The sequence below is a fragment of the Pongo pygmaeus genome, chromosome 17 (genome assembly GCF_028885625.2).
Source record: "Pongo pygmaeus isolate AG05252 chromosome 17, NHGRI_mPonPyg2-v2.0_pri, whole genome shotgun sequence".
Taxonomy (NCBI): Eukaryota; Metazoa; Chordata; class Mammalia; order Primates; family Hominidae; genus Pongo; species Pongo pygmaeus.
This window is the reverse complement of record NC_072390.2, coordinates 49354603-49366742: the sequence shown is the minus strand read 5'-3', so window position 1 is coordinate 49366742 and position 12140 is coordinate 49354603. Positions and strand designations below refer to the sequence as shown.

General features: G+C 38.7%; 1 protein-coding gene across 16 annotated transcripts in view; it reads right to left on the bottom strand.

Annotated features, from left to right (window-relative positions):
- The window catches only part of DTNA (dystrobrevin alpha), a 395439-nt gene that overhangs the window by 21898 nt on the left and 361401 nt on the right, over positions 1 to 12140 (bottom strand). For 13 of the 16 annotated variants that reach the window (XM_054460657.2, XM_054460665.2, XM_054460656.2 and 10 more), the window contains 2 exons: positions 10800 to 10913; positions 5155 to 5251 (listed from right to left, as the gene is read on the bottom strand). In XM_054460657.2, the coding sequence (XP_054316632.1) occupies positions 5155 to 5251; positions 10800 to 10913 (211 nt within the window). Of the gene's footprint in view, positions 1 to 2534; positions 3440 to 5154; positions 5252 to 10799; positions 10914 to 12140 lie in introns of those variants that run through there. The other 3 variants (XM_054460668.2, XM_054460669.2, XM_054460671.2) reach the window with 1 other exon arrangement.

Here is a 12140-nt window from a genome sequence, read left to right as displayed (position 1 = left end):
CTAGGATCATATCTAATGTTACCAGAAATAGGAAAATATAAACTTACTGGACTTGCCTGTCACTTTCTCTAACATAAAAATGACTCTTTTTTTCTACTGTTAAAAGCAATTACAAGAGATCTGAACAAATTAAAAGTCCTTTTCAAATTTGTTTCCCTGATGGAGACACTGTTAATGAACTGTAAGGAAGAGAAGTCAGTGTGTGTGTGTGCGTGTGTGTGTGTGTGTATGTGAGTGTGTGTAAAATATGGACCAAATTTGAAAAGTTTATATATACCTGTGTGTATGTATACCTATGTACATACATTCATACTTATAGCTGATGTATAAGATTTTACAAAGTGCTTTCACATCCAGTATCTATTAAAATCTATACAATAATCCTATTAGCCATGGATTATCAATAGTTTGAAATTAATGAACATGAAAGTTAAGCTTACAGCTGTGAGCAAAGATCTGCTACCACTGTAATTCAGGTCTAATTCCAGTAACTTTGCTAAGAAAACTAATATTGAGACCTTACTTTCTGGAGTCAAAGTCAGTCTACTCAGTTTTAGACTGGTACATAATATTTGGAACTGGAAGTGTACCAGAAACTCTCGAACATATTGGTACTGCAATTATACCCCAGCTGCCTTCATTATTAAACGTTTTATGAGTGTTCTTTTTATGGTTCCTTCAATAAATCTTAAAGATACACAAAGAAGAAAGAGGGTAGGATAACTTCAATTCAAGTTTTGTAAAAAAAAATTTATTGCTTGTGATATCATAATCATCACATTATATTACAGGCACTATTTTTTTTAATTCATGTTCTCTCCTTGAGAGGGATAAATTCATGCATTACCTCTAACAAGAAACAATGTAAGTAGAAATTATATATGCCAGTATAATAAAACACTACATTGAACCACACAGACTTATGATAAAGCAAGTAGAGGTTATTAAATCCAGCACAATTTGTTGTGTGGGGGTGTTCTAAGTTTGGCTTTACAAAGATAATGTCCCCAAAGGGTAGAAACACTCATAAATAAAAACAGAATTTAGAAGCAGATGCCAGTCTAAAACCTCTAAATTCTCTCCTTAGATCATGTTTTACCATGAGAAGTCTATATTTGGACAGCATTTGTTTATTTCCTTGCAGAACCGCCTCTATAGGGCTGGGATTGATAAGGTTCCGCTTTGAATTGTGACTGAGGTCAGTATAAGAAACAGCCACGTGAAATCTATGACTGCTTTTTTTTTCCTTTTTTATTGTCCAGTACTCCTATAAAGCTCCCAGTGAAGACTTTCTTTCATGTTTTATGCCAACAGAAATTTTGTTCCCCTGAGAAGTGGTATTTCTGTACTGATAAAACCACCGATATTTTCTTTTTTTTTTTTTCTTCATTGCCAGAACATGCAGAGTAACATCCTTGGCCCTTAAGATTAGCATATTCACATTTTCTTTTCTTTAGTTTTTGATTTTTCTATTTCAATTTTATGAAGTCACTGTTTATATCTTTTGTTGTAAGCTGTCTCAGGTCTTTTTTGAAAAGAGGCTTGTGTATAAAAGCAAAAAGATAAATGAGGGAAATAGGCAAACTCTGCCACCACCCAGACGATGTACTGCTGACATCTGGGTGATGTGGGCCCTGGTCCTTAGGTACCGACACCGCAGTACCCGCTGTTGGCCCCCTGAGATGCAGAAGCTGCTGAGGGGCTTGGTGGAGAGGAGCTGGAAGGTGAGGGGGCAGTGGCGCCACCTTGGGGGCACTGCCACAGTTTGGCTCTGTGCATCCATCTGTTTACGAACTTCCTGGTCCACAGGAGCCTTTCAAGATCGTGCTGTCTGGGAAATGGCCCGGAAAGTATCCCCAAGGGAAATGGCTAAAGCAAGGCTGATGACGACAGGATGATTGCCCTCTCTCTCTGCTAGGAGGAGGGAGGTTATAATTGAACTTTATTTCCTTTTTCTATGCACATGCTAAATAAGAGACAGGAAAGAAAAGAAGCCATTTGCAGAGAAGTATCATGAAGAAGGCATTTTTCTTTACCATGATCTAAGTGTATTGGAAATACAATAGCAATACCCCATGTATGCATTCATGGGCAATTATACAGGCTGTAAGTGTTATGTGTCCTTCACCCAGGGGGACTGTCTTCTGTTAAAATTTGACTTTAATTTAGTAAAGTAATTTTTTTCACAAAATACAAAATAATGTAATACATTATCTTTATTGTCTGACATTACAGATTGATTTTACACTTTCCTTTTTTACAGACCATGGGAATGAAGGGTAAAAATGTGTCCAGCATTTTCCAAACATTCTTTGTTACACACAAACACACATAATGAATAATAGAAAAGAGCATACAGAAGAAATAAAAGATGTTGAAATTGGACAGGCTGTGGTTCTAATTGATCCATGGAAATAATGTGAAACTTTTAAATAATGCTAGTGAGTGGGATATATTGTCATACATAGTGTGGTACATGCACTTGAAATTAAAGCTGCTTTTATTTTGCTTCTATTTATTTTAATTTAATTTAATTTGATTTGAGGTTTTTTTTTTTTTTTTGAGTATGCTGCTCCCCCTGCTGGCTCTTGAGCCTAACCACAGGTTCAGACAGCTCCAGTTCAGGCTATAAAGTCACAATGCCCCTATTTCCAGGAAAAAAAAAAAAGTATGTAATGAGCCTCTCGTCTCCCAGAGCAGAAAGGCTCTGGTGCTAACGAAAAGGCTGAGAGTTAGTTACTTTTTAAAAAGAGATTATTGTCAACCAACAGTAAGGATTCTGCTTTGGAGAAGAGCCAAAAAGATGGGAAGCAAAGAGTCAGTTATGGAGTACAGTCTTTCTCTCACAAGATTGAGCACATTTTGGTGAGCCATGGGGAACAAGCCTCAATAATTGTGTGATGAAAAGGGATTTAATTGCCTGATTTTTATAAAAAGAGGTTTCACAGGTTTTCAGTAAAATGAAACCAAACTGAATACTCACAGCGTGAGCGGGTGTAGAGGTTAGCTTCTGAGTGCTGTGGGTTTTGGGATGACGTGAACCTCAGTGTATCTCTAGTGACTGTGGTGTCTCTCTATTAAGAAAAGGGTCTGATCAACAACTTGAAAAGCATAAGACTGGTTTGAAACTTATACCTCTGGGGATCTAAAATGTTTCCAATAAATGACAATTCGTTCCCTTTTCTAAAAGATGTAATAGTTCTTCTTTTGATGCTGATAGTAGTGATAGTTATTAAAAAATGCTAAATTTATATATCTCAATTCAAGCACTACATTGAAAAAGAAGCAAATTAGTATGACTTTTTTCTCTTTCCAAACTGAAGCATGAACATACATTAGAGCAAAAGCAATGAGAAAACCGCAGGTCGGCAGGCCCCTCCACTGTTAGTTAAGACCTGCAGTAGGGGACATAACTTACTCCCTGCTTCAGTTCTTCTTCCTACAGAAAGATTGAATCAATAACAGTTAGATTACCCAGGGTTCCAATAAGAGCATATACACAGTGTGAAGGAACGCAAGATGGGGAAACATCAACACAGCTTTGATGGCAGGTCCAGGCCTCTGCCACCTCAGTGACTATCACTCCAAGTCTACTTGGTTATTTGAGACTACAGGCCCATCTCTTTTCTCTGCATGTACAACCATTTTTCAACACAATCCATCTCTCTATCCTGGTAGGTGTACATCTTGATAAAAGGTGGTGCTCTGTTAGGCTAGGTTGATACCAACATGGCTGGTGGTGAATAGACTTCTATCGCATAGGGAAAGAGTCATAGCTAATGGTGACAGAAGCAATAGGAACATAGGGGACAGTTTTCAAAGCTTCCTGTCATTCACTGAGGGGAAAGACAGGTTCAGTCCTTTTCATTTGGTATATTTCGAAAGGGAACCAGAAAGAGTTTATTTTTGGGTTATCAAATGAGATTAACAGGCCAGAAACAGCAGCAGGTTATGAATTATCCAGTCTTGTCTTGCCCAAGATAGATCAACAAGAATTGAATTCTACACTGTACATGTCTAATTTACTCAAAAGTCAATTTTGTTGAGTAAAGATAAAGTATTCCCAATACCAATTGTTAAAGAGGACACTGATGGAGGGAAAAGGAATAAAATAGAGTAAGGAAAACAAAAGAAAGTTTACAAGAACAGTGGCTGGGAAAAAGTAGCTTTCAAAAAATATTTGTTAAAAAAATGAAACAAGGAAAGAGGGGGAAATCAAGAAAGAAACAAAAAAAATGAAGAAAAAGGGAAGAAAAAAAGAGAAAGGTAGACAAAAAAAAAGAGAGACAGAAAGGACAGACAAAATAAAAACAAGAAATGTTGGTGTGTTGGGGCTGTGGGACATCCATGGACTGAAAGTTGGGAGACCCTCTCTCGCAAATGAGCTGCCCCAGGGTCTTCCCTTTATCATTCTCCTATCAGAAGTTTCATTTTCTGCCTTTGGCATGTCACAGTTCCAATCCATACTGGTTCTTGCTTGTTTATATCAGGCAGGATGATCACGTGGCACTGATCACATGGGCTGACTGTAGACATGTGGCCATAATTTGCCTGCTTTTGACTTGAAATGCAATTTAATGTATACTAAAGAAGGGAAAAAGGCTTTACTAAAAGAAGAATGCCACTTCCCAATGAGAAAAATAGATTACAGCACTCTACAGAAGACTTCTATAAATCATCTTATTAAATATTTTACTTAAGAAGAGTAATGAGATATTCTCTCTTAGAGTTTGTATTTGAGATCACTAGAAATCATGTGACTTACTGATAAAGCATACTAATGGAATAAAATATTTTACTGATATTAACAGTCACTCCTCTTAATCAGAATTGCTGAAAGCTACTAAATATAAAATATTTCTAAATAAGTCCAGTTTTATTACTTGCAGAAATAAAGAAACTGGAAATAAGCCAAGAAGAAGTTGCCCCATGAAGGCCCTCAGCAGTCTGGTTCCAGGAAATGGATAAGAATGTGTTCTATTACTGACAGCTACTCCTACACTGGTCTAAGAAATTGTTTTACATCTGAGTTTGAAACAACATGTTGAGGGAAATCACATACAGCAATTGGAAAAACCATTGCACATTATGTGCAAAAATTTTCACAGATGACATGGAAAATAAGCTTAGGAAAAATTTATTGGCAGGTCTTACCTTTAGTAGCTTCATGAGACCCTCCAACTGGACCATTAGCTCTCTCCGGCTCTCCTGGAGAGCAGACATTCTCTGTTCCAGCTCATCTTTGCGCTGTCTAAGAAAGAAGCAGCTGACATCAGAAGCGGCATGCAACTCTCTGAGCTAATCACATTCCCATTCTTGAGGGACTTGTGGACTATCAGAAAAAGGGCATCTCTGGGTCTCTGACACGGTTACCAGGCAGGGAACTGTTGTCAAATGAATAAACAATTACAGCTGGAAGTGTTTCTTTTGTTAGCAGTCATACTACTTCAGAATTAAAGTCCTTTTAGACATTTTGTTTCCTTCAGACCTTTCTACCCTGAATTAATCAACCATTGAATGAAATATTTTCTGAATGCTTCCTATGTAGTGGGCCCTGTGATGTGCTATGGGGTCCCTTGAAACAAACAAAAACCAAATTGTCACTGAAAAAGGCAAATCTTCCAGATTCTCCAAATCTAAGAACCCTTTTGCAAATTCACAGAAAATATTGATTACCTTAGTATTTGGAAATATGATTTAGAAAAGTACATTTGAAATCTTCAGCACCCATTGAGGTGTCTCTCAGAGGTGAGATATTAACAGCACATAGATACAATCCACTTAAATTTTTGGGTTTGAGTTTGGTTTCATAAAGTGAAGTCAAAATAAAGGCATTTCTACATACTTGTTTAACAAGTGAAGATGATATATAAGGTTCATGCTTAATTTTGTTTTGTTTTACAGACCTCTTATTAAACTGTCAGCAAGAATGAAAACAACTAAGGACAATCTATACTCGATCATTTATGTTGACACTAAGAGGTACCAAAAATATCTTAAAAGGGGGAAAGAAATGAAACAGTATGATGAGGAATGTTAATGGTTCACACTTCTGAAGTATATGTATACTTTCCAAATAAATTCCAAATCCATTACTGAATGATTATTACTGAATAAGTAATACATATAATTTTCCCATTGCCCCAGAGATTTCTGTTTGGGTTTGAAATATTCATATTTATATACTAAAACTGCATGGAAACTTTAAACATGTATGTATTAATGTATAAGTGGATATGGCTAGTCTCAATGATAGCATATTAAATGAAACTATGACAAGAACTCTGCAACGAAAAACTGATGATATAAAAATGTCACAGTGAGCGAGGTCAATGACTCACTCAATTGAAAGATATTTTGTGGGAGGACAGGTTAGTGATATAAATGATACATTTCTATTTTTTTCTATTTTTTTTAGAGACAAGGTCTCACTCTGTTGCCTATGCTGGAGTGCAGTGGCATAATCATAGCTGATTGTAACCTCAGTCTCCTGGATTCAAGCAGTCCCCCGCCATCAGCCTCATGAGTAGCTGATACTACAGGCATGTGCCACCATGCCTGACTAATTTTTTTTTTTTAAGAGACGGTTTCTCACTATGTTGCCCAGGCTTGTCTTGAACTCCTGGCTACAAGAGCTCCTCCTGCCTCAGCCTCCCAAAGCAGCGGAGGACATTTCTAATTTACTTTCTTATAGGCTTCTTCTATAATGAATTATGAATTTAAAATTTATAAACATTTCACAATTCTTTTTGAATAAATTTATATTTTTAACTTTATAACTATAAAATATAAATTTTAAAATTTATATTTTTAACTATTATTGCCACTTACAAGCAATCCTTACAAGAGTAAGGACTGCTTACTCTTGAAGCAATCTTTCTTTCAATTTCCTTTAAAATTGCTTCTTTTCTGAATCCAGAGGATGAGAAACATCACAATTTTATATGCTTTAATGGTATCTTATTTTAGTCTTTGTCTTCCTGGGTTGAAGCATTCTAATTTCAAAAGTCTTGCCCCATTCAAGAATATTCCTCAGTGACAAATCCAGGAGGTATTCCTTCTCTTTCTCTTTCTTTTTCTTTTTTTTTTGACCTTGTCTGTGTATGGTGTTCCAGGTGCATCCACAGTAGTCTTTGGTAGAAGAGTAGATAATGTTTCTGATTTCTTTCCAGTTCTCTTCTTGATACTGTTCTGTAATTTTGGCCCTTTGGCCACAAAAGCACTTTGGGAAGAGGGTTAAAGCAACCTTCTAAAACTGTAGGTGAGAAACACTAAGAGAAGCATTTAAAAACTATCAGAGAACGTTAACTGGTATTATTAGGTTGGTGCAAAAGTAACTGTGGTTTTTGCCATTAAGAGTAATGGCAAATTAATTTAGAATTAGTCAACACTAAAAAAATCTAATTGTATGTTTATCTTGCAGTAGTAATCTCTTAAAAATATGACATCGAATTCAATTAAAAATTAATTTAAGAGTGTCTTCATTCAATCTTCTCTAAGTTTCCACCAGCGTTTTCCAAATGTAGGTATAATAACAAATCCGTGGTGTAACCTCCACCTTCCAAGGAGAATGAGAAAACAAGACTAAATAGTGATTTTCCTTTCCTAGCACTACATGTATTCATCTCTAAAGAAGTGCCTTTATTCTGATATTCTGTCAGATTATTTCTAATGTATATGTGTGTTAAAACCTACTTTCTTTTTTTTTTTTTTGAGACGGAGTCTGGCTCAGTCGCCCAGGCTGGAGTGCAGTGGCGCGATCTCGGCTCACTGCAAGCTCCGCCTCCCAGGTTCACGCCATTCTCCTGTCTCAGCCACCGGAGCAGCTGGGACTACAGGTGCCCGCCACCACGCCCGGCTAATATTTTTGTATTTTTAGTAGAGACGGGGTTTCATCGTGTTAGCCAGGATGGTCTCGATCTCCTGACCTCGTGATCCGCCCGCCTCGGACTCCCAAAGTGCTGAGATTACAGGTGTGAGCCACCGCGCTCGGCCGTTAAAATCTACTTTCTTTTAGAACAGTGTTAGAACAATTGTCAAAATTTTAATATGGGTTTATATTAAATACCATATATCAACATTAACTTTCCCGAATTGAAGATGGTATCATGGTGATACAAGATAATTTTTTTCTTAGAAAATATATACATAAATTACACACAATTATACAAATTTTTTTCTAAGAAAAAATTTCTCTTGTTATAAATCATATATAAATACACAAATATATACACTAAGTGAAAGGTATGATATCTGTATTCTATGTGACTTCTGTGAATCTCAGTTTCCTTATCCATTAAAGGAGTAGAATAATACTGCCTATCTCCTAGGTTTGTTACAGCAATTATACGAGACAGTGTATGTGGAGTTAGTATGCAGCAAAGTGTCAGATTAGCACATAGAAATGCCTATCATTCCTATTCATTGTCACTTCTGGCTGTGACTCAGCTTTCAGTTTTCTTGCGGCGAAAGTGAAAAGGGAAAGGGAAACATGATCGTTGAGAAAGTTCATTGTGATTTTAAGACAAAAATGAAAGTATGCATTAACGAAAAACAAAGCTCTGCTGTGCTCAGGTGTTAAGGTGTCTGAAGAGCAGAGCAAAGATAGAGCCTCCGGAAACATCCATGCAATCAATAGGAACTTGGTAAAATCCAAACATAATCATAAAGAACTGGCTTCATTTCGTCTTTTTGTATGGAGGAAGAAAACAGGACTAATTCTGACAAGGGTTTCTGCAAAGAGGCATCTGTACTTACTATAAAAAGTATGACTCAGAGTTATAGATATACCTGGAACATACTTGGCACCCAAACTGAAAGATGAAAAGAATGGGCCGGGCGCGGTGGCTCAGGCCTGTAATCCCAGCACTTCGGGAGACCGAGGCAGGTGAATCACGAGGTCAGGAATTCAAGACTAGCCTGGCCAAGATGGTGAAACCCCGTATCTACTAAGAAAAAAAAAAAAAAAAAAAATTAGCCAGGCATGGTGGCACGCACCTGTAATCCCAGCTACTCCGGAGGCTGAGGCAGAGAATTGCTTTAACCTGGAGGGGCGGAGGTTGCAGTGAGCCGAGATCGTGCCACTGCACTCCAGCCTGGGCGACAGAGCGAGACTCCGTCTCAAAAAAACAAACAAACAAAAAACAAAAAGAAAAGAATGTAATACTTCCCAACTACAGGTGCCTTGTGAAAGATCAGTATGATATTTATACGAGGGAATGTCTTTGAATTTATTTTTGTGTTGTTTGCCACATAAATACACTGGAATACCAGCCTTGTTCAAGGCACGGTAAGAAGCTAGTCTGAAATGGAGCCCACAGCAAGACTTTCATTTTGCAGCGTGGGAGTAGTCGGAGAAACCACATTTCTTTTCCAAGGCCTGCTACTCCCTAGCTTCTGATCTGAGAAGTGCACTGAAATGCAGCGGCAGAATCTAATTGAGGCAGGAGAATAGGGTCTGGAGGCAGCGAAACCAAGGCCGATTTGTACTGACTTCCTATAACTGAGTGGAAAGGAAAACCTCGCCTTTCCACACCCAAGGAACAAAAGGATCCGAGGCTACTCCCTTTGTACGGTGAAGCAGATGAATAATGGAAAGTACCTCTGATTGGTCCCCTCCTGCAACCAATCAAATGTTTGCATAGGATGTCACTTTGTAACTTCACTTCAGCCTCTGATTGGTTGCCTCCTGCAAGCAGTCAGAGTGGTCCTGGGCCAAGTCCTCATTTACACAGGGTGTACCCAAATAACTAATGGGAAACCTCTATAGTGTATTTAAACCCCAGAAAACTCTGTAACCAGGGCTCTTGAACCGCTTACAGGAGCTGGCTCCTATTCTGTAGAGTGTACTTTCGTTTCAATAAATCTGTGCTTTCGTTGCTTCATTCTTTTGTTGCTTTGTTTGTGCGTTTTGTCCAATTCTTTCTTCAAAATGCCAAGACCCTGGACAACTTCGTGGTCAAGACCCTTCACTGGTAACAAGATGACTTCTACAGTCCCTTCTAACTCAAGTATTTTATGATGACAGACTAAACAAGACTAGGCTTTTATGTTCCTTTATAGTACAAGAAGGTGTGATGCCTATTTTTAAAGATGTGAATATAAAGAAAGATATTAGAGACCAAGACTTAGAGAAAATCAGACTCCTTTTATGAGTTAGGGGTAAATTTTTAAATTTAAAAACCTGTGATGTTTATTTAACTGATTATTTCTAAAAAGAGCTATGTTTAAATTGTTCCTAGTGAGATATGTTGTTTTTGATGTAAAGAACACTGCTGGCTGGGTGTGGTGGCGCATGCCTATAATCTCAGCACTTTGGGAGGCCAAGGCGGGTGGATCACCTGAGGTCAGGAGTTTGCGACCAGCCTGACTAATATGGTGAAACCCTGTCTCTACTAAATACAAAAAAATTAGCCAGGTGTGGTGGCGCATGCCTGTAATCCTAGCTACTTGGGAGGCTGAGACAGGAGAATTGCTTGTACCTGGAAGGCAGAGGTTGCAGTGAGCCGAGATCGCGCCATTGCACTCCAGCCTGGGCAACAAGAGCGAAACTCTGTCTCAAAAACAAAAACAAAAACAGAAACACACTGCTTTTCCCTGTACCAAATGAAAGAACAAAGTATAAACAGCTTCTCTCTAAATCCCCCAAATATCAGCAATTACGTGTGTGCTATGGAACAAACAAACAAACGTCAGCAGCTAAGGTAGCTGAGGACTGTTTTCTGGCTAGACATTGCTAGACTTTCTAAAAAATCTCACGCATATATATTCCCTGAGATTACATGGGTGCTGTCTCTTACCTGAGGAGCCGGAGTTCTGCCAGCAGGGTGGGGTTTTGCTGTGCCTTCTCTGGCGTGGGCTGAGAAGCTTGTTCATGCTCTAGCCGAAGTCTCTGGATCTCCTGTAAGATTTCTCTTGGGAGAGAGGAGGAAGGTGAGAAACCAAGGTTAGCTTTCAGGACACTCACATCAGAGCAGATCAAGGCCACCAGAACAAAGAGAGAAGGGATCATCCTATGTTTAGGAGCAGAACCGACCTTCCCTAACCAACAGATTCCAGTGTATTTAAGAGGCTTTGACTATAGCTAGGTGGGTGCTGTGGGTGACGGGAAGATTGACTTCATTTCCAGTACATCCAAACTTAGAAGCTCCTGCGGCATGTCGTTGAGTTAAATCACCAGGGTCCAGTCATCTCTCTAGCAAGTAATGTAATGCAGTGGTAATGTGTCCAACTTTGAAGAGCATGCTGCTTAAGAGACAAAAATGCATCTTCCTGTTATTTATGATCACACTCTGACACCATAAAGTACCTGCAGCTACCAAGTAAGAGGAGCCTGAAGGGAAAATAAGGATAAATGGGGCTCATTTCACAAAACTAAGTAACCTCATTCTCTCACCAAGAAGGGACTTCTCATTGAATTTATCTGAGAAAACCCCAGTTAGACAAAATTCTTTCTCTTTTTTTTTTCTTAAATCTCTCAGCCTTAACAATGGATCTCAGGGAAGTCCACCTTAGAAGGTAAGTGCTTTTAAAAAGATTCACAGTAATTGAGTCTGTGACATAGAGTGCTATTGGTGTAACCTCTGTCGGGGGTGAGATGTGTCAGTCAACTATTGATGTCAGAGCCTGGGCTTCCCTGCATTTGGTGAGCATTAGGCTAGCCATAAAGGATATGTGACCTGGCAAGGCAAATTATCCCTAAGGGAGTCAGAAGCCATTAAGCAGGGTTATAAGTCATGTATCCTTGGGAGCTGGGGGTGTCAGTTTCCTACTCAACAAAATACATAGAAGCCAGTAAGACAGAGCAAAGCACTGCGAATGGAAGGTGAACTTGGTGTACAAGGAAGTGGCTTTCCATTTTGGAGGGCTGATTTAAAACTGCCTGCTTCGCAAAGCCCCCAGAATCAGGAGGCTAATGATTAGTGAGCCATTATACATTTCGTGGATGTGGTGAGAAGATGGAACTGTAATTCAGTGGTTTTCAATCTTTTTTTTTTTTTTCTCCTCTTTGGGATTCCATGGGGGAATCCTTTCTTTAAAAGATATATGCCATGGATCTCCAATATGTCAGACAGTTTAAGTGCGGGGGTGGGGTAGGGCAGGGGGCTGCTGGGGTTAAAGAAATGAGGACAAGTCCCTGT